General features: G+C 37.3%; 1 protein-coding gene and 1 long non-coding RNA gene across 2 annotated transcripts in view; one reads left to right on the forward strand and one right to left on the reverse strand.

The window, feature by feature from the left end:
- Positions 1-18849, reverse strand: part of A2M (alpha-2-macroglobulin) — a 73415-nt gene extending 54566 nt beyond the window's left edge. Inside the window, exon 1 of the mRNA XM_022577521.3 lies at positions 18723-18849. Coding sequence (XP_022433229.1) covers positions 18723-18808 — 86 coding nt within the window. The 5' untranslated portion in view covers positions 18809-18849. The remainder of the gene's footprint in view (positions 1-18722) is intronic.
- LOC111176742 (uncharacterized) overlaps positions 1-21960 on the forward strand; it is a 172194-nt gene that overhangs the window by 95038 nt on the left and 55196 nt on the right. The window contains exon 6 of the long non-coding RNA XR_004023424.2: positions 15895-16084. This is a non-coding gene — a long non-coding RNA (uncharacterized LOC111176742). The remainder of the gene's footprint in view (positions 1-15894; positions 16085-21960) is intronic.

Raw genomic sequence — 21960 nt, forward strand, 5'->3', positions numbered from 1 at the left:
AATGAGCATGCTTGTCATTGCAGAGTAGTCTGTATGGTAAATTACTAAAAGTAGAAATATTGGATCAAAAGGTCAAGGCTGGACTATTTACAATAGCCAGGACATGGAAGCCACCTAAATGTCCATCAACAGAGGAATGGATAAAGCAGATGTGGTACATATATACAATGGAATATTACTCAGCCATAAAAAGGAACGAAACTGGGTCATTTGTAGAGACATGGATGGACCTAGAGACTGTCATACAGAGTGAAATAAGTCAGAAAGAAAAAAAATATCGTATATTAATGCATATATGTGGAATCTGAAAAAATGGGTATAGACAATCTTATTTACAAAGCAGAAATACAGACACAGACTTAGAGAACAAACGTATGGATACCAAGGGGAAAGGGAGGGTGGGATGAATTGGGAGATTGGGATTGACATATATATACTATTGATACTATGTATAAAATAGATAACTTATGAGAACATACTGTATAGCACTGGGAACTCTACTCAATGCTCTGTGGTGACCTAAATGAGAAGGAAATCTTGGTGCTCTGTGATGACCTAGATGGGTGGGATGGGGGTGGGGTGGGAGGGAGGTCCAAGAGGGAGGGGACAGGCATACATATAGCTGATTCACTTCGTTGTACAGCAAAAACTAACACAACATTGTGAGGCAACTATACTCCAATAAAATTTTTTTTAAAAAGGTCAAGGCTGGGATGGAAGTTCCACAAGGGAAGGGATTTTGCTCATCGTTGTATCCCCAGTGCCTATAACAGTACCTGGTATGTACTAGGTGCTAGGTGCTAAATAAATAGTAAATGAATAATAAACCCCAACAACCAAACAAATAAGTAAACAAATAAGTAAATAAATAAGATATAACTCTTGAGCTAAGTCTCAAAAATTGAGAAGATATTTGCCAAAATATGGCAGACAATGCTCATTGGCTTAACTACTCACACAGCATCTTTCTCCCTAGCCATCTTCAAACCATGGGTAGCTATTTGATTTAGTCTGGCCAGTGACATATAAATGGAAAACTTCTGGGTGGGGTTTATGGAGAACTTTTGCTCTCTTAATAAAAAGAGCAAGTTTCAGTAGGCACACCAATGAACGTTTTTATTTATTCTTCCTGCATGGAAAATGGATGTAATGCTTGAAGTTTCAATGGCCATCTTGAGCTGACAAAGCAACAAGCAGGAGGATCAAGGTCTGCATGCTAAAGCAAGTCCAAAAGATAGAAAGGGCCCTGGTCTCTGCCAGTATTATTGGGTAATTTTGTCAACCTTGGAATGTCAACCTATGGACTTCTTCCCTATTTGTTTAGCAATTGCTAGTTGCTTTTCTGTTATTTATTGCCAGAGGGATTCCTAGCTGATACACAGACAGATGAAAAATTCATTCTAAATGGATAGAGAAAGCAAGGACTTAAAGTAAGTTTACAACAATAGGGAGAGGGAGAAAAATATGGATTTGAAGTGTACTGGACATGACTCAATTACTAGTTTAATATTGATGAGCATATTGCAGAGAAAAGTTAACAGTACTGCATTTTATCTTGCCTGATACACTATTGATATAAATGACACCATTATCTAATATGCTACTTAAACAAACCTCATCTGTTTAAATTATGATACACTACTGATTGTAAAATATGTCATGATTAAAGAGATGTGAAAAGATGTGTATCTTAGAATCATTAAAAGCTGGTAATAGCTAATATTTGTAGGCACTATATGCTTGGCATTGTGCTAAGCACTGTATTTCACTTATTTTGCTCAGAAATTTATAAAACAGTTATGGACTTATCCATTTCAGAGATGATAAATCGAGAATGACTATAGGTTTCTCACTAGGGCTCTAGTGGATGATCTTGCTAGTAACAGATGTAGAGAAACTATCAGGTAGAGTCTTAGATATATTGGATTTGAGGCTCTCGTGAAATTCAGCGAAGCTGTTCAGTAGGAAGTTGGGTATAAAGTTCAGAAGTGAATGCAAAAAAGAGATTGATTAATTGGGTCATTCATCCATTCAGTCAATATTTAAGCCTGTTATGAAACAGACTCTGTATTAAGTACTGGGATATGGTGAAGCAAAGCAGTCAAGTGGAGAAGATGGATATTATTTAATCAGTCCACATATATTTTAATGCATACTTTGTACCAGACACTGTTCTGTGGTTAGCAGAGACCATATGTTTCTGCCATTGGGGAGTTTACATTCACTTGCATCAAAATTAAGAATGTGGCTTGTGAAAAGCATGTGAGCATGCTGACAGATCTCACTTTAAATTCACGACTATAGACTTTGGTACAAACACAGCCTCCATGCAGTGCTATTATATTGCTCAAGTAATTTTATCCTCTCACTCTCCCATGTCATTGTTTTTGTAAACAATGCCTTCTTTTCTCTCAGCTGATGACATCGCTTCTTAATTTACTGAGAGAATAGAAGCGATCAGAAGTAAAACTTCTGATCAGCTCACCAATACTGAAACTACCAAGCTCATCTGCATGTGTACCTATGTACTCTGTCTTCTCTTGTGTTGCACTGGGTGAACTGTGTATGCATCTAAATCCAAACCATCATTTTACTTTTTTTACTGGAACTTATTCCTTTTTGCATACTCAAAAACTTCATTACTAGATTGATTTACCTCTCTCTACTACACCATAACTTTATTATTTTCATTAGCATATAAATATATATTTCATCTGTGAGAAAACAAATTCTCGACTATACATATCCCTCTACCTCCCCATTTTTTGTTCCCTTTTCCACAAATCTCCTCTCAATATTTGTCCAAACTTACTACTTCCACTTCTTTTCCCATTATTTCATGAACTGACTCTCATCAGGCTTTATCTCCACCCATCAGTCACCTGTGATCTCCATGTTGCCAATTTCAGTGGTCAATTCTCAGTTCTCATTTTATTCTGTCTTTCAGAAGCAACTGACATAGTTCTTGAAATCCTTCCTGAAGCAATTTCTTCACTTGAATTTCAACATCCTGCACTTTGATTCTGTCAATCATTTTCAGAGTCTTTTACTATTTGTTTTCCTGACACTTAAACATTGTCGTGTCTCAAAGTTCAGTCTTCTAATTTCATCCCTTCTCAAGTCACATTCTCTCCAAAGGGATCTCTCCTTGTCCTAGGGCTTTAAATGCTGTATTTAGAGATTATTTAAACTCTCGTTCTCAAACAATTTCTCATTGCAAAGTATCTATCCCTGATTGCTCCCTTCTGATTCAGAATTGTATTTAGAACTGCTTACTCTGACTCTCCACTGAAGTCTTATAGGCACCTGATACAACAAGTTCAGAATTAAACATCGCACTCTTCTTCTCTTCCCAGTCGTTTTCCTCTCAGTAAGTGGTATCTCCATTAAACCAATTGCTCGGGCCAAAAATATGTGGATTCATCCTTGGTTTCTTCCTTTCTACTACTTCCAACCTAAAGTTTAGCAGCAAGTCAGAATATATCTTTAGTATGCTCACTTTTCTTTATTTCATCTATGCCATTCTAGTCCAAACAACCATCATCCTTTGCCTCTACTAGTGCAAGGGTCTCCTAACTTGTATGCATGATCCTACCACTGCGCTTTCACAATCCACTCTGTCACAAAAGCCAAAATAAATCCTTTAAAATAAAAATCTAATTACATCATGCCCTGGGAAACTCCTCTAACAGCGCTCCATGATCCTGAAAATAAAGTCCAAAATTTTTATCAAAGCCTACAAGACCCTACAGGATTTGGCTATTTCCCTCCCATGGTCAGATCTCATTTTTATGGCTTGACCCTGTCTTTTTTTTTTTTTTTTTAAGTTTATTATTTATTTAACATCTTTATTGGAGTATAATTGCTTTACAATGGTGTGTTAGTTTCTGCTGTATAACAAAGTGAATCAGATATGTTCTCACATCTCCTCCCTCTTGCGTCTCCCTCCCACCCTCCCTATCCCACCCCTCTAGATTCTCACAAAGCACCGAGCTGATCTCCCTGTGCTATGTGGCTGCTTCCCACTAGCTATCTATTTTACGTTTGGTAGTGTATATATGTCCATGCCTCTCTCTCACTTCTTGACCCTACCTTATTCACTCTGCCGCACTCATGCTGGTCCCTTTCCTGTTTCTAGAATACATAAGTCCTGCTTTTTCTCAGGACCTTTGCACTCCCTGTTTTCTCTTCCTGGGGCACTTGGAATATGCATAACGTTTTCTCCTCTACTTCATTCATTTCTCTGTACCAGTGCCTCCACACAGAGGCCTTTCCTGACTACTCTACTAGAATAGCAGTCCTCTGCACATTGTCCTCTATTTCCTTACCCTCTTTTTTATTCTTCATAGCATATTTCATTACACATATATATGTGACCATATAACACTGTATATAAATATAAGTGACTATATGACATAAAATATATTACATGTAACTATATGATACTATGTGTGTATATATGTGCACATATATATTTACTATTATACTATACTATTATATAGTATATATATGTATTAATACCCAGAACAGTGCCCAGTTATTATATTAGGTGCTCAATAAATAATTCTTGAAGGAAAAAGGGACTAAAATTAATATATAAAAGAATACTGTTTTGGCAAATGTTGGTCTTTATATTCAGTTTTTCAAATGTGATTCCAATGTCCACAGAGTTGTCTTTCCCAGCACAGTTATTTGCAAAACTGATAAGCATTCCTTTTGTGCGTTTAGTCACTGATAGAACATGTAGAGCTGAAAAAGCTAAGAATTGAGGACTTGATGTCTCCTATTAGAGAACATTTTCCAAGTTAAAATGTATTTATTAACATTCTAGGGACAGTAATTTGATTGTGAATTAAGCTATGACTTTACTAACAGCTATGTAATTCACATTTCTCTGTTTTTTATAAAGACATCATGGTTTCTTTAGATTCCTTGCCAATATTACATTAGACAATGGCAACTTCATCATCCTGTGCTATCAGTAATTTATTCCTTTCCTTTATTTCTGTCTATCCATCCATAACATTAATTGCACACACACTGAGTTCAAGGTGAATAACTCTTCCTGAAAATGCAATGAGGTTCTTTCTTTGTGAACTCATGTGGGTGTAAAACGTTGACATAAAGAAAGCACTGACAACTGGGGCCTGGATATTACTTGAACAAACATGACAGTCAGTGTGACACTGCTGGAGCAATTTCTTAGAGCAAAGTACCAATGACACATCCAATAATATCAAAATTGTTTGAGGACAGAAAAACAAGGAACTCAAAATTCTTTTTATGAACTGAGGATAGCCTTGGTTTCCAAACCTGGCAAAGATAACACAAAGAGACTAATTTCACTTATGTATACCAATTAAATGTCTTAACTGAAAATTTAGTAAACATAATCCAGCAGCACATTAAAGAATTACTGATTTTATGCCATGACCAAGTTCATTTTATTTCCATAGATGTAGAAAGGCATTTGACAAAGTTAAATATCCACTGAAAGTCAGTACCATGCTTAATAAGAAAACATTAAAGTATTTACAGTAAGTCAGAAGTAAGACAAAAAGTGTTCAGAAGTAAGACAAAAAGTGTATCTCCACTACTCTTTAAGTTTGTTCTACAGGTTTCATTCAGTACAAATAAAACTAAACAAAACAAAACAAAATAAAATAAATAGGTAATAAGTATAAAGGAAAAGGTAAAGTTAGCATCATTTAAATACCAGATAATTTTATACTTGCAAAATATAAAAGCACTAGAGTTGGATAGTTCTCCTAGGATTTCTTCACTTTTTAAAGATCTTACTTCTCTCTCCTCTTCCACCTGTATCATTTCTAGATTTCCATCTTTGAGCTCACTAATTCTCTCTTCCATATGGTCTGCTCTATTTTCAGTGCTTTCTAATGCATTCTTCATCTTATTTATTGAGTTCTTCATCTCTAGTTTCTGTTTGGTTCCTTTTTAGAGTTTCAATCTCCTTGATAAAGTATTTCTTCTGTTCATTAATGTTATTCCAGGGCTTATTGAACTGCCTTTCTGAGTTTTCTTGTAGCTCCTTGAGTTTCTTCATAACAGCTATTTTGAATTCTTTATCAGTTAGACTGCAATATTCCATGACTTTAAGTTTGGTTCTGGAGCATCGTCATTTCCCTTTTCTGATATCATGTTACCATGGCTCCTCATGGTACTTGATGTGTTGTTCCTCTGCCAGGACACGTGAAGTAGCAAACACCTTTCTTCTTTGAGTAAAACTTTTTTCTTTTTAACTTAATTAGAAAGATTCAATAGGTTAATAATTCGAGGACTTTCTTTTGTTTTCCAGTGGGTGGCGCTATAGCACAAGTTTTTTGGGTTTTCTTACCTGAACTACTGCCTCCAGTTGTATCTGAGAATGGGCACTTTCCACCCTCAACTGCCTTTGTCAGAGGTGTTGCCTGGTGCCCTCATTGTCGCTGCTCTCGCCTCCAGGATCATGGGTGCCTTGCTGCTCCAGTGTCACTGGCATCACCACCTGGAGCACCAGGATGGCAGGTGCTCTGACACATCCAGGGCCTCCTGGGTTGTAAGCTCTGGTGCTGTGAGGGGAGGAGAGGTGGGGATCCAGGGTCATGGGTGTCTCTGCCATGGCTGGGATTCTTGGGTCATGGGTGCTGCCACTGTGTGTGTGTGGGAGTCGAGTTGCAGGCACCTCTGTGGCTGGAGGAACAGAGTCACCGTCCCTGCTGCCACTGTTGTCCGATACCCTGTGGCTGCGGGTGCCTCTGCAGCCAGGAGGCCAGTGCGCTTCTTCCCCTGATGCTACCAAGTTGTCTGGGGCTGTGGGCTCAGCCCATTAAGGCTGACGGTCCAAGACTGCAGGCACTGCTTTCAGTGTTGCCCTGGCTCTGCCTCCTTTATGTGTCCCAGTCCACCCACCTTTAGATGTATAGATGTTTGAAATTCTCTGATGTCCTGGTGTGTTGGACAGAAGCACCTTTGTTTAGCTGTGGATGTTTTACTGGTTGTAGATTGAAGGGGAGAGATAAAGAGAGCATCCCACACCACTGCGATGCTGATGTCACACCAAAAAGATTGTTCTTGCACTGGTGGGAGATAATGGTGCTTCAGATTAAGATTTAGAATGGAGGTAGGGAGAGCAAATTTAGCTGAGTTAGTGATGATAATGCCATTGCCAAGATAGTTCATACAGGAGGAAAGGAAAAGTGAGAAGAGGGCAAGAGTTTGATGTCGTTATAAGACATCCAGGTAGAAGATGTCCAGAAGGCATCCTACCTCTTCAGCAGGGATATCCCAGGGTGATGCTGTGTTCTTCTTATTGTAACTATCAGGTGGCACATGTTTCCATTTCTCCCATTTTGGGTGATATTAAATTCAATCACTTGATTAAGGTGATATGTGCCAGACTTCTTCTCTATAAAGTTATTTTTTTCCTTTGTAATTAATAAATATTTTATGGGGAGGTACTATCAGACTATGTAAATGTATTTATTTATTTGTTTATGCCAGTATAGTCATGTTTTCCTAACTTATTTAATGGGTTATCATCTGTTATTTCATTATTTATTTTGATGCTCAAATAGTCTCAGATTTGGCCAGTAAAAGTCCATTTAAGCTGGCTTCTGGGTCCTTTTGACATGTCCTCATCCTTCTTGAGCAATTATCTTCTGTTCCAAGATATTTCAGGCTCATCTTATAATTTTCCTCCTCTTTTTTTTTAGCAAATGACATTAGAAATCAAGAACTGGGCTGCAGGCATGCCCATTATTTTTATGGTGTCCCTACTAGGCTTTCTCAGCAAATAGAGCTGCAGAGTTTATGTATGTTTAAACACATAAACATGTACATACATTCATACATCCTCTGTTTGGCTTCTGATGTCCCACACATACACTACCCCTCCATAAGGACACCTTCCTCCTCTTGCTCTGGCTCTGACAGCTTGAGCCAGGCTACCCTCCTTTGAGAACCTTCTTCTCACCATTGTCCAAGTTGTACACCCCACCATGTACTGTCTTAATTCTCTTCAACCCCATGTGACATCTATCTTACCTAGCCCCATCTAGTGGTGTTGGGCTGGATTATTCAGAAAATGAAGGGAAGAGGCAGAGAGCTGACTTTTAACTCCTTTTGTGGCTTGCTACATTTTTCAAATTTACTTTAGTAGCCATGTGCTGTTTATAAAATAAACAAAATGAAAGAAAAATAAACAAACAGACAAGCCTAGACAGATAAACAGGATTATCTTGGTAAATGCTATTTATTCTGTGAGGAAATTAAGTTTAATTCCTTCAGGGGTTGCTTAATTAGTATCTAGTTAAAATAAATAGAAAAGCCACTTTGTGGCTTGTCTTCTCATTTTCTTGATAGAGTCTTTCACAGAGCAGATTTTTAATTGTAATGAAGTTCAGCTTATCAATTATTTCTTTCATGGATAGTGCCTTTGGTGGTGTAGCTAAAAAAGTCATCCCCATAACAAACGTCACCTAGATTTTCTTTTATGTTGCCTTCCAGGGTTTTATAGCTTTGTATTTTACATTTAGGTCTATGATACATTTTGAGTTAATTTTCATGAAGAGTGTAAGGTCTGTGTCTAGATTCCTTATTTTTCTTTTCTTTTCTTTCTTTTTTTGCGTATGGATGTCCAATTGTTCTAGCATCATTTGTTGAAAAGGCTATCTTTGTTCCATTGTATTGCCTTTACTTCTTTCTCAAAGATCAGTTGACAGTACTTATACGGGTCAATTTTGGGGTTCTCTGTTTTGTTCCACTGATCTGTTTGTTTCTTCTTTCACCAGTACCACCCTCTCTTGATTACTGTAGCTTTACAGTAAGTCTCAAAGTTGGGTAGTGTCAGCCCTTTAACTCTGTTCTTTTCTTTAGATGTTGTGTTCGGTCTTTTGCCTTTCCATATAAACTTTAGAATAAGTTTATTGATATCCAAAAACTAACTTTCTGGGATTTTGATTGGGACTACATCGAGTGTATAGATCAAATTGGAAAGCACTATCATCTTGATAATACTGAATCTTCCTAACCATGATCATGGAATATCTCTCCGTTAATTTAATTCTTCTTTGATTTCTTTCATCAGAGTTTGATAAGTTTTCCTCTTATAGGTTTTATATACATTTTGTTAGATTTATACCTAACTATTTCATTTTTGGGGGTAGATAATGTAAATGATACTGTGTTTTTAATTTCAAAGTTTACTTGTTCATTGCTGGTATATAGGAGAGCAACTGACTTTTTATATTAACCTTATATCCTGCAACCTTATTATTACCACTCTATGTAGCTATCTGATATTAGTCACAGGAGGGTTTTTTTTGTTGTTGATTCTGTCAGATAGCTACACAGGCAATCATGTCATCTTTGAACAGAGTTTTATTTATTCTTTCTCAATCTGTGAAACTTTTAGTTCTTTTTATTGCATTATTGCATTAGTTAGGACTTCTAGTATGATGTTGGAAAGAAGTGATGAGAGGGGATATATTTCTCTTGTTCATGTTCTTAGTGGGAAAGTTCTAGTTTCTTGCCATTAAGTGTGATATTAGTTGTAAGTTTTTAGTAAATGTTTTTTATCATGTTGAAGAAATTCCCCTCTATTTCTGTTTTGCTGAGAGTGGGTTGGATGCATGGGTGTTGGATTTTGTCAGCTGCTTTTTCTGCATCTATTGATATCATGTAATATCAGTTTCTTCTTTAGCCTGTTGATGTGATAGGTTACATTAATTGATCTTCAAATATTGAACCAGACTTGCATACCTGGGATAAATACCACTTGGTCATTGTGTATAATTCTTTTATACAGTGTTGGATTTGATTTACTAATTTTTTCTGAAGATTTTTGCACCTATGTTCATGAGGGATATTAGTCTGTAGTTTTATTTTCTTGTATATTTTGGTACAGTTTTAGTATTATGTTAATGTTGGCCTTATAAAATGAGTTAGAGAGTATTTCCTCTTCTTCTATCTTCTGGAAGAAATTGTAGAGAACTGGTGTAACTCTTTCCATAAATGTTTGATAAAATTCACCAGTGAACCCCTGGTGGTTTTTGTTTTGCAAGGTTATTAATTACTGATTCAATCTCTTCAGTAGATATAGGTCCATTTGAATTGTCTATTTATTCTTGTGGGAGTTTTGGCAGAAGTGTCTTTCAAGGAATTAGTCCATTTCATCTAGGTTATTAAATTTGTGGGCATAGCATTGTTCCTAGTATTCCTTTATTATCCTTTTAATGTCTGTGAGATCTCTAGTGATGTCCCCTCTTTCATTTCTTATATTAGCAATTCATGTCACCTCTCTTTTTTTCTTAGGTGGCCTGCTAGAAGCTTATCATTTTATTGATTTTTTCAAAGAATCAGTTTTTTGTTTCATTCTCTCTATTGATTTCCTCTTTTCAGTTTCATTGATTTCTGCTCTAATTTTTAAATATTTCTTTTCTTATGCTTGCTTTTGACTTAGTCTGCTCTTCTTTTTCTAGTTTCCTAAGATGAAAGCTTAGATTACTGATTTTAGATGCTTATTTTTTTCTAAAGAATATATGCATTCAATGCTATAAATTTTCCTCTAAACACTGTGTTTGTTGTGTCCTACAAATTTAAGTATATTTTACTTGTTCATTGCTGGTATTTTAGGAAAGAAACATTACATTAATTTTTTTCTCCTTCAGAAACTCCTTTATATTCTCTAAAAGATGCAAAGACTACTAATGCCATATAGAAAATTTATAAAAGTCTTTTCATTTATCAACTTTCTGACAATATATTTCTAAAGTAGGAATTCTAGGACTAGCTGAGCGACAAGATATTAGAATTGGCCACTTAAAATCCTAAGATTCACATGGAGTCATAAGAGATCCTGAATAGCCAAAGCAATCTTAAGCATGAAGAACAGAGCAGGAGTCATCATATTTCTTGATTTCAAACTATATTACAAAGCTATAGTTACCAAAAGAAGATGGTACTGGCATAAAAACAGACACATTGACCAATGGAACAGAATAGAGAGCCCAGAAATAAACCCCCACATTTACAGTATATTGATCTTTGACAAGGGAGGCAAGAATACACAATGGGGAAAGGATAGTCTCTTCAGTAAATGGTTTTGGGAAAACTGGATATCCATATACAAATCTTACACCATACAGAAAAATCAACACAAAATGTATTACAGACTTTAACATTAGACCCGAAACTGTAAAGCTCATAGAAGAAAAGATAGAGAAAAAGCTTCTTGACATTGGCCTTGACAATGATATTTTAGATATGACATTAAAGACACAGGCAACAAAAGCAAAAATAGCTAAATGGGACTACATCAAACTAAAAAGCTTCTGCACAGCAGAGGAAACCATCAGCAAAATGAAAAGGCAATCTGTGGAATGGGAGAACATATTTGCAAATCAGGTATCTGATAAAGGGTTTATATCCAAAATATATTAGGAAGTCATAGAACTCAATAGCAAAAAAACAAATCATCTGATTAAAAAATGGGCAAAGACTATTTCTTCAAATAGACATTTCTCCAAAAAAGATGTGCAAGTGGCCAACAAGTATATGAAAAAGTGCTCAACATCACTAATCATCAGGGAAATGCAAATCAAAATCACAGTGAGATGTTACCTCACATCTGTCAAAATGGCAGTTATCAAAAAGAAAATAACAAGTCTTGGTGAGGATGTAGAGAAGAGGGAACCCTTGTGCACTGTTGATGGGAATGTAAATTGGTGCAGCCAGTATGGAAAATAGTATGGATATTCCTCAAAAAATTAAAAATAGTACTACCATATGATCCAGCAATTCCATTCCTATTTATCCAAAGAAAACAAAAATACTAATTTGAAAAGATGTATGCACCCCTATGTTCATTGCAGCATTATTTACAGTAGCCAAGATATGGAAGCAACCCAAGTGTCCATCAACAGATGAATGCATAAAGAAGATATGGCATATAAATACAATGGAATATTACTCAGCCATAAAAAGAATGAAATACTACCATTTGTGACAAAATGGATGAACCTGGAGGATATTATGCTAAGTGAAATAAGTCAGGCAGAGAAAGACAAATACCATATGATTTCACTTACCTGTGGGATTTGGAAAAAAATGAACAAACAAAACTGAAATAGACTCATAGATACAGAGAACAAACAGGTGGTTGCCATAGGGAAGGGGTGTAGGGGGATTAGTGAAATAAGTGTGGGAGATTAAGAGGCACAAACTTCTAGTTAGAAAATAAATGAATCATGAGGATGAAATGTACAACATGGGGAATATAGTCAATAATATTGTAAGAATGTTTTATGGTGAAAGATGGTAAGTAGACTTATCATGGTGATCATTTTGTAGTGTATAGAAGTATCAAATCAGATGTGTTGTGCATCTAAAACTAACATAGCGTTGTAGGTCAACTAAACTTCAATTTAAAAAAGAGAAATATACTACTGCAGAAATTGCTTTAGTCTTTGCTTGAAACTGGTTACTCCTCATATGACCATGCCATTGTCCAACCGCTCAGCCACTTTGGAGCCTGGCTGCTTGGCTGCTTCTATGCTATATTTGGACACAGGAATATTTTCTGAGACTGGGAGCTCTGTGGTCGAGAGTTGGCCTCACACAGCCATTTAACTCAGAGCCATTGGCCTCACACAACCATTTAACTCAGAGCTTTTACCCTGGGTACAATGATGGAGGGGCCCCAGGTGCCCACTATCCTGGGTCCCATAAACCTCCACCCACCTCCTGGTTTTGAATTCTTCCTGCCATCGGGGCTTCTCCTCTAACCTCCCTGCAAAAGACTTCTTTTTCCTCTTCCTCAGGAGCACCTAGAGTAATTTGTCCAAGTAGCCAGGGTTTTCACAAAGTTATCTTTAAGCAACCTCTGCTTCTAACCTTGAAAGTTCTTTAGGCAAAAGACACAAGGATTAGGCTACACTTTTGAAACAGGGAAGGGAAAAATACCAGAGGATAAGAATCAGCACAGATCACATTCTTTCCAAATCCTTTTCAGCAGTGAAACCAAAACGCTGGTTAATACTTTAGTAAATTATTCTTCCACATTAGGAAGGGGAAAATGCTGGGAAAACTGAGAGATGTTTTGTTTATTTTGCGAAAAGAAAAGTGGGCTTGTATACTTTCAGTTAAGGTTTGTTTGTGTAACTTTTTTTTTGAAAAAAAAAAGAAAAAAAGATAAAGGGACAGGGAAGAGCAGGCAGGTCTTGTTATTATTTGGGAAATTCCTGTTTTCATATGTATATATCTCCATAGCCTCATATTATTGAATAAAAACATGTAGAGACTTATGTTGTTCTGTATAAATTTTTTATACAATAGTGAATAAAATGACCCTTCTCCCAGTTTCTTCTTTGGTCCTTGTTTGATAATGCCATCACTGCCTCACACATATATATTCTTTCTGCTTCTGCAAGCAAAAATATGGTTCTGGGGGCTTACCTGGTGGCACAGTGGTTGAGAGTCCGCCTGCCGATGCAGGGGACACGGGTTCGTGCCCCGGTCCGGGAAGATCCCACATGCCACGGACCGGCTGGGCCCGTGAGCCATGGCCACTGAGCCTGCGCGTCTGGAGCCTGTGCTCCGCAACGGGAGAGGCCACAAGAGAGGCCCGCGTACCGCTTAAAAATATATATATATATACGGTTCTGGAAATCTGGAATTTTAATCCCAGGATTCAGTAAAGAGCACTAGCATTGAAACTTAACTGTTTTTTTCTGGGAGCAGCAAGATGTTGGGAAAAAGGGTTTATCTTTGTTTCCTATTTCTACCATTCTTTATGAAAAAATGCATCAGCAATATTTGACCTTATGAAAAAGGGATCAAAATACATAGTAATAAGTGGTACTCTATGCGTCATTTGAGAGAAGGGACTAGTACACAGTTTCTTCTTCTCTCTTTGGAAAATATGAAGATGAAATTTAAAAAGTGGTCTGAACTGGGGAGAGAATTCTTAGACTTCTGGCTGACCTGCCCTTCTACCCTCCCTCCTGTTGGCCTATGTAATCCCTGTGATTGAGAATCCGTTGTTTTATACAAATTTCTTTCTCACATTCTAAATCAGATCTTTTGGATCATCTTCAAAGATTTCTTCCAAGTTTTCCATTGTGAAACCTGTGCCTTGTGATTATGGTCTACAGTAAGGCCAAGGAGAATAGTTCCTTACATTGCTTCTGGCTCTTTCTCTGGAACAGTTTAGATAAAATGAGATGTATAGAAAAGTCTCTGAGATGTTTAAAATACCATGCAAATATAAAATCACATCAATATTTGTTTTCCTCCCCAGAAAAAAAGAAAGAAAAGAAAACCCATATAAAAATTAAAAATGAATGGATAAAATTCCTTCACAAGTAGGTTGTGTAGGTTGAGAATTCTCTGACCAAAAGCATAGCTACTGAAACAAAACTGGACTTCTGAATCAAATGAGCATCCATTTCTCTCCTTTTCTTTTACTAATGGCCCATTTAAAGGATGCTGCAGACAGAGATAGAAACCCACAGTAGGGCTGAAAATGAGAGACAACCTCATCAGGTTGATGGATAGTTTCTTGCAAATTAACTGAAACGAATGAGGAATATACCTAAGGATGAAACAGCAGGGGGCGCAGCAGCCCAGAACATTGAGGTGTAGAGATTGAAGCCATTATTTTGAGCAGGAATAGATTCTAATCATGGCTTGCGCTTTCTGGTGACCAGACGCCATCCTGAAGCTATCCAGGAGCCCACTAAAAGTTGCCTCATTAGAAGAAAAGATACCCTATCACCTAAAAAATTCCAGTGGATTTAGGAGGTCTGTGTCAGAAACTAGGGTCAAAGACCCAATATTCGAACAAAAGATTCTCCAAGTACTCTTATACAAGGGTTTTAGGAGCACTGTGCCAGGAACCAGGGATATATATATAGGTTTACATATCTTGTGTGGTTTTTTTAAATATGAATTTTAGAATCAGCATCTCTGATCCTAATGTAATTTGAACTGATTACGTAAACTTTATAAATAAATTTATGGAGAATTGACACGTGACATTTTTATAATGCTGACTTAACCTATCCAAAAATATAGTGTGTTTTAACATTTGTTCAAGTCCTTTTTTGTGTTCTTCATTACTAAAGTTTTTCTTATATATGTTTTAAACATTTCTTTAACATTTATTCCTGGGCATCATGAAAAAAATCAAATCCAGGACAATAAATGTACCCTTGGAATAAAAATGAAGTCAGAGTTTTGACTGTAGCATCCAACATTAACATTCAGAACTAAATAAGGGTATGCCTAACAGGTACTTTTAAGTAGAAAAAAATGACTTTAAGAAATTTAGGAATATTCCTTTCCGACTGTATTTGCTAGAGAATAGGAATTCTAATAGTCTTGGTCACAGAAGCCTCATAGGTGACCTAAGGTAGAGGTGCCTGTGTTGGAGCAATTTGTGGGTGTTGCTTTTGTCTCATGGAATAAATCTCATTAAGACTGATATGAAACCCATGACATTTTAAAAGACAGTTGTAGTAACAGAAGCACTGCCAGATGGGACATTAAAGAACAGACACAGTTCAAAATGAAAAGAGATTTCAGAGCCCTCAAACTTCTATAGATGGGAAGAAGACTGAGAATATATCTCAGCTGAAAACACGTCCTTTCTCGTGGAAAATAAAGGATGAACTAGAGTGTGGAGTGGATTCTGGAGCCACAGAGAAGCACTCTGAGGAAGCAAGACTGAACCCTAATTAGAGAACTGGCGACATGTGCCTGGTTAGATTTCAGAGTGGCTATGGACCATTAACTGATGTGTGTCTCCTGTTCTCTACTTTTTTGAACAGAAATACCTGTTACAGTTGTCTTGTGATTGTCCCCAGCAGAGTGGCAATAGATAACTTTTCTCTTTAGGTCACAGATCTTCAGATTGAGATGAACTATGCTTGAGGAACTGAAATTAAGGCAGATGACCCCAAGAAGTCTCATCTGTACTTGGACCTAAGTTAGATGACAGGATCCTGCATTTCAAGCCTGAAGCTGATGTCATAATATGACAAGACATCTAATGTTGGAAGGGCACACGGATGAGTGTTTTTTACAGGTAAGAGAGATGCAGATGCGTAGGGGCCTTATGGAAGATCATGAAAGCTAGTGGCTAAAGATTGTTCCTCAATAAACCACACCTTCCAGTATTCACAGCCTTATGTGGTTCCCTTCCTTTGAATCTGAGCTTGCCCTATGGCTTGTTTTTGAAAAAGGGTCAGTGATGGAAGTGGTACTATGTGACTTCCAAAGCTAGGTCCTAAGAGGCTTTTCAGTTTCTGCCTTGGTTCCCTAGAATGCTCGTACTTGGGGCACAGTCTCTTGGAATCCTGCTGCCATGTTGTGGGAATCTTGAGCCATCTGGAGAGGACATGTGTTGACACTCTGGTCAACATTTCTAGGTGAGCCACCAGGTGATGGCCAGCATGAACGGCATGCCATCTGAGGAGCCATACTGGATACCCAGTCCAGTTGAATCTTCAGAGGACCACAGTCCTAGCCAACATCTGACTTCAAGTGCAAGAGAGAATCAAAGAGAATACTGCCCTGTAGGGTGAACCCAGTTAAACCATAGAACCATGAGAGAAAAATAATAAATTATTGTTTTAATTCATTACATTCTAGGTAGATTACTGGAACACATAGCTACACAGACACACATACACATACACACACTTGACTTGTAGCAGAGACTGGCTAGCTCTGCACCAAGTTTCTTTCCTTTTCCTTCTGAATACACATATTGACTGTCTCATCATACGACTGAGTTCTGGCTAATGGAGTATAAGTAAATGTGACGTACATCATATCCAGGTTTGCCATATTAAAACTTCCTGTGGGCGCCTTCACTCTCGCTGTTTGCTTGCTGGATGAGTATTTGGAAGTGACACACTGAAAATGACAAAGCCTCCATCTGCTTGGGTTACTGTGCTTTGTCACTGAGTTTTAGGGTTTACTGTTAAAGCAGCTAATGTAAAATTAACTAAATACACAGCTGAAACAAATTGGAAATATTTTATTTTGCATTTTACATTTGTGTTCATAAGTGAGATTGATATTTAATTTTCTTTTCTTTTTTGTGTGTGATTCTTGTGATATTAAACTCTTAAAATGATTTGTATAGGTATTCTTTTTCTGCTCTCTAAATAGTGTTTTTAGGATAAGGATTATCATTTCCTTGAAAGCTTGGTAAAATTTTCTGTAAAGTATTGTTACGCTACTCTCTTTTGTAAGTGAAGGAATACTTTTTACTCCTAATTCACTTTCATTTATGGTCAATGGTTTATTCAATTTTTCAAAATAATCTAACCTCAATTTTGATAATTTGTATAATTTTTTATTCTTCTAGAGCATTATAATTTTCATCGAGGCTTTCAAATTTACCAGATATCTGTTTTATTAAACTTTAGAATACTGACTCTTTGTTTTCTTGATTATATCATTTTGTTGACTTCCACTTTATTAATTTCTGTTCTTCACAATTTCTCTGTCAACATTCTTTATATTTACCTTTTTTCTCATTTTTCTAGCTTTTCTTCTAACTCATTTCATCCATTTAACAATCTTTCTTGATTTTTCCATACATATAGTTAGTTTAGGTTTATAAAATGTACTTCTATGTGTATCAGGTATTTAAACAAATAAATTAGGTATTTTGATATGTAATGTTTTAATTTTTGTTCAATTCTAAATGTTTGTAACTTTTATTATTTCCTTTTAATTTTAGTTTTTATGTGGAGAATTTCAAACATACATAAAATTAGACAAAATAATAAAATGAATCCAAAAATACCACAATATTATATTAATATAATAAACTACTAGACTCACAATGCTCAGGTCTAATATCCAACAATCTATGTACACTCCTGCCTTACCTAAATCCCAGCCACATTCCCATCTACATTCACCTAACCACTTCACCTTTCCCATTATAATTTTGAAGCAAAACGTGTAAATATTTCAATACGTATTTCCAGAAGAAAAGGATTATTTTTTAAGCAAAAACGCATTATAATTATTATACATAAACATTTAGCAAAATATTTTAATATCACAAATATTTAAATATTCAGCCAGTAAAAATTTATAACTGCTTATTAAAATGTCATGATGTTTTAAAAAATGCCTTTGGAATCAAGATCAAAATTAGGTCTATACATTGTGATTGATTGATGTGCCTTTTATATCTTTTTAATTCCATAGGCTCTCTCTGCTTCTCCTTCTGGGACATTTTATTTGTTGGATAAATCAAATTCTTTGTCAGTTTTCCACAGTATGGATTTTGCAAATTATATGCTCATGATCTAATTTAACACATTCATTACTTTCTGTACACATATAATCTACAATATGAGTTAAATTACTCCTGACTGTACATTTTAAGTATTTTTGTAGTCAATACCTTCCATCTGAAAGAATGATTCTGTGAGGGTGGAGTCTGAGATTTTGGTGTCTAATCAAATCATGCTTCCTAATGACTACATATTGTGTTTATGACTGTTACTGACCCAATGAAAAACATTATTTCAAGAATGTAAGATAGATGAAAGACAAAATGTATTACTCTATTATAATTTTAAGATATCTTAAGGAATGGAAGGGTAGCATTTAATAGGAAAGGCAAAGCAAAGATATAAGGGAGAGACTGAAATAAAAAACAGACTCTTGAGGAAGGGACTTTGGGTGAGACTTACGGTTCTGCAGAATCTGAGGTGTTGGTAGAAAACAGGACGAGGAGAAATAGCATGAGACAGGAGTGAAGAAGTCTGCCTTTCCCCATAGTGAGGGACAAATCACAGGTATCGTATCGTGCCCAGCTCCCAGCTCTCAGCCTGGTCCCTGAGACCTTTCGAATTTACCAGGCTTTATGTGGCTGCTATTTGCAAACAAGCTCCACCCCAATGCCTCCAAACAGAGTTCTAGTTGGGCACAGGTCCCCTGAAAGGGTTGATGCTCTCAGCGATTGCCTCATTACTCTCAAGGCTAAACTCTGTCTGACAGGCTCTGAGTCATTTCCAGAGGATGAAATTTATGTTCTAGTGAGAATGAACTTTCTTTAACTTTGACAGCAAAGCTCCTGATGAGGAACTTTCAATCCACCTTTCTTCAACGCCTTCAAAATTCTTACAAGCAGGTGTCAAAGAAAGCTATCTTTGAAGGTCACGGGACATGTCACTATGCCAGTAACTCATAATACAGATTCATGTCTGGGATTGAGTGAGGTATAACTTTAACTTTAGGGTGATTTCTTTTTTTTTTTTGAAGGAAAGAACCTTTGTTTTTAATTAATTAATTAATTATCTTTGGCTATGTTGGGTCTTCGTTTCTGCACGTGGGCTTTCTCTAGTTGAGGTGAGCGAGGGCTACTCTTCGTTGTGGTGCACGGGCTTCTCATTGCAGTGGCTTCTCTTGTTGTGCAGCACGGGCTCTAGGCATGCAGGCTTCAGTAGTTGTGGCACGTGGGTTCAGTAGTTGTGGCACATGGGCTTAGTTGCTTCACGGCATGTGGGATCTTCCCGGCCCAGTGATCGAACCCGTGTCCCCTGCATTGGCAGACGGATTCTTAACCACTGCACCACCAGGGAAGTCCTAGGGGGATTTCTTGACAGAGGATTGAGTACGAGGCCCTGGGAGAAAGTAATTCAAAAGAAGTGCTTGTGCATGACTAAAACTGCAGGTGTCCCCCACAAGCCCCCTGCACCCCTCCCCTCAGCACTCTCTCCTGGCCTCGCTCAAGCTGCAGGCAAGCCCTGCTCCCAGCACTCTTCCCCTGCATCACTAAAGCTGCAGATGTGCCCCACCCTCAATGCTCTCCTGCAGCCTTGCTAAGGCTGGGGTCCGGGGGGGTGGTAAGCACAGTTTGCACAGGACACCTCTTGATGACCTGGTGCTGGTGGCCAGAGGGTCTAACCTCCCTGGGCCCCACAAGTCTGTGACAATTAGAAAGACAGTTCTAGGTAGGCTACCACACCCAGTGCACTGCACAGACAGCAGAAAGAAGCATACCCACAGTCTGCTGTGAAAAAGGCATTTACTTGTCCTGGAACTTCAACCTGGGGGACATGCTTCAGGATTGCCACTCATCTAGAGGCTGCAGACGCACTCGTGGGGAACATAGGCAGGAAGACATCATCGTGGCACCCTCCCCTGACCTTGCCATGGCTTGCTGGTACCTTCCAGAAGTGAGCATATACACCACATGAAACCTCAATTTTGCAACTGTTGCCTAGGGAAATATCCCCAGATCTCCTGGTCTGGAGGTCAGCAGGGTCAACAATTGCAGACCCACAGAACTATATATATTTACATAGTTTAAAGCTGCTGCCCGAGGATCTAGCTTTTGATCAGCCTGAAACTAGGTGCTGACTGAGCTCACTCTTTTTGGAACGCAGACAGGTCTTGAAACACCCTCACCAACTGGGACCTATCAAGAACAAAACTTAGACAATCACACAGGTTTGAGAGATAACCAAAAACTAGGGCAAGGATAAATGCTAAGTTTCATCTCCTACACAAAGCCACTCCTTCCAGACTGGGAGAGTTAGCTCTTTCACTTAATATGTAGACTCAAACACAGAGAGTCAAGCAAAATGAGGAAACAGAGGAAGATGCTTCAAATGATAGACCAAAACAAAACCTCAGAAAAAGACCTTAATAAAATGGAGGTAAGAAATCTATCTGAAAAGAAGAGTTCATATAGTCAAAAAATGCTCACTGAACTTAGGAAAGAATGGATGAACATAGAGTTTCAACAAAGAGATGGATGATGTAAGAAAGTGCCAAACAGAAGCCACAGAGCTGAAGAATATAATAAATGAACTGAAAATAGGCTTGAGGGGTTTAACGGAAGACTAAGTGAAGCAGAAGATCGGATCAGTGACCTGAAAGGCAGAGCAGCAGAACTCACCCAAATAGAGCAGCAAAGAGAAAAAAGAATTTAGAAAGAGTGGAGATAGTTTAAGAGGCACAACATCAAGCAGGATAACATTCATATTATAGGAGTCCCAGAAGGAGAACAGAGAGAGGAAGAGACAGAAAATTTATTTGAGAAATAACGGCTGAAAACGTCCCTAACCTGGAAGAAACAGACATCCAGGTTCAGGAAGCACAGAGAGTTCCTTATAAGAGGAATCAAAGAGATCTATACCAAGGCACGTTATAATTAAAATATCAAAAGTTAAAGAATCTTAAAAACAACAAGAGAAAAAAAAAAAAAACTTGTTACATACAAGGGAAACCTCTAAGATTATCAGCTGAGTTTTCAGCAGAAACTCTGCAGGCCAGGAGGGAGTGGCACAATAGATTCAAAGTTGTGAAGGAAAAAACTTCCAGCCAAGAATCTCTACCCAGCAAGGCCATCATTTAGAACTGAAGGAGAGATAAAGAGTTTTCCACAGAAGAAAAAGCTAAAGGAGTTCATCACCACTAAACCAACTTTACAAGAAATGTTAAAGGGACTTCCTTAAGCTGGAAAGAAAAGGTACTAACAAATAAGAAAACATGTAAGTAAAAATCTCACTGGTAAAGGCAAGTATATAGTAAAGATAGTGGGTTAAGCTCTTGTAAAGCTAGTATGAAGGTTAAAAGACAAAAGAGTAAAATTAACAACCACAATAAGTAGGTAGTTAACAAGTTAAAGGAAACTCAAAATAAAAAGGTGTAAAATATGGCATAAAGACATAAAGTGTGGGAAGGGGAAGTAAAAAGGTAGAGTTTTTAAGAATGTGTTCAAATTTAACTTGCTAACACCTTGAAATAGACTGTTACATATATAGGCTGTTATATGTGAACCTCAAGTTAACCACAAGCAAAAGCCTATAGCAGATGTACAAAAGATAATGAGAAAGGAATCTAAACATAACACTAAAGAAAGTCGCCGAACCACAAAGGAACGGAGTAGGAGAAGAAGAAAGGAACAGAGAAGAACTATAA

The sequence above is a fragment of the Delphinapterus leucas genome, chromosome 11 (assembly GCF_059928025.1).
Source record: "Delphinapterus leucas isolate spDelLeu-1000000601 "Yukka" chromosome 11, BTC_Dleu_Yukka2, whole genome shotgun sequence".
Classification (NCBI taxonomy): domain Eukaryota; kingdom Metazoa; phylum Chordata; class Mammalia; order Artiodactyla; family Monodontidae; genus Delphinapterus; species Delphinapterus leucas.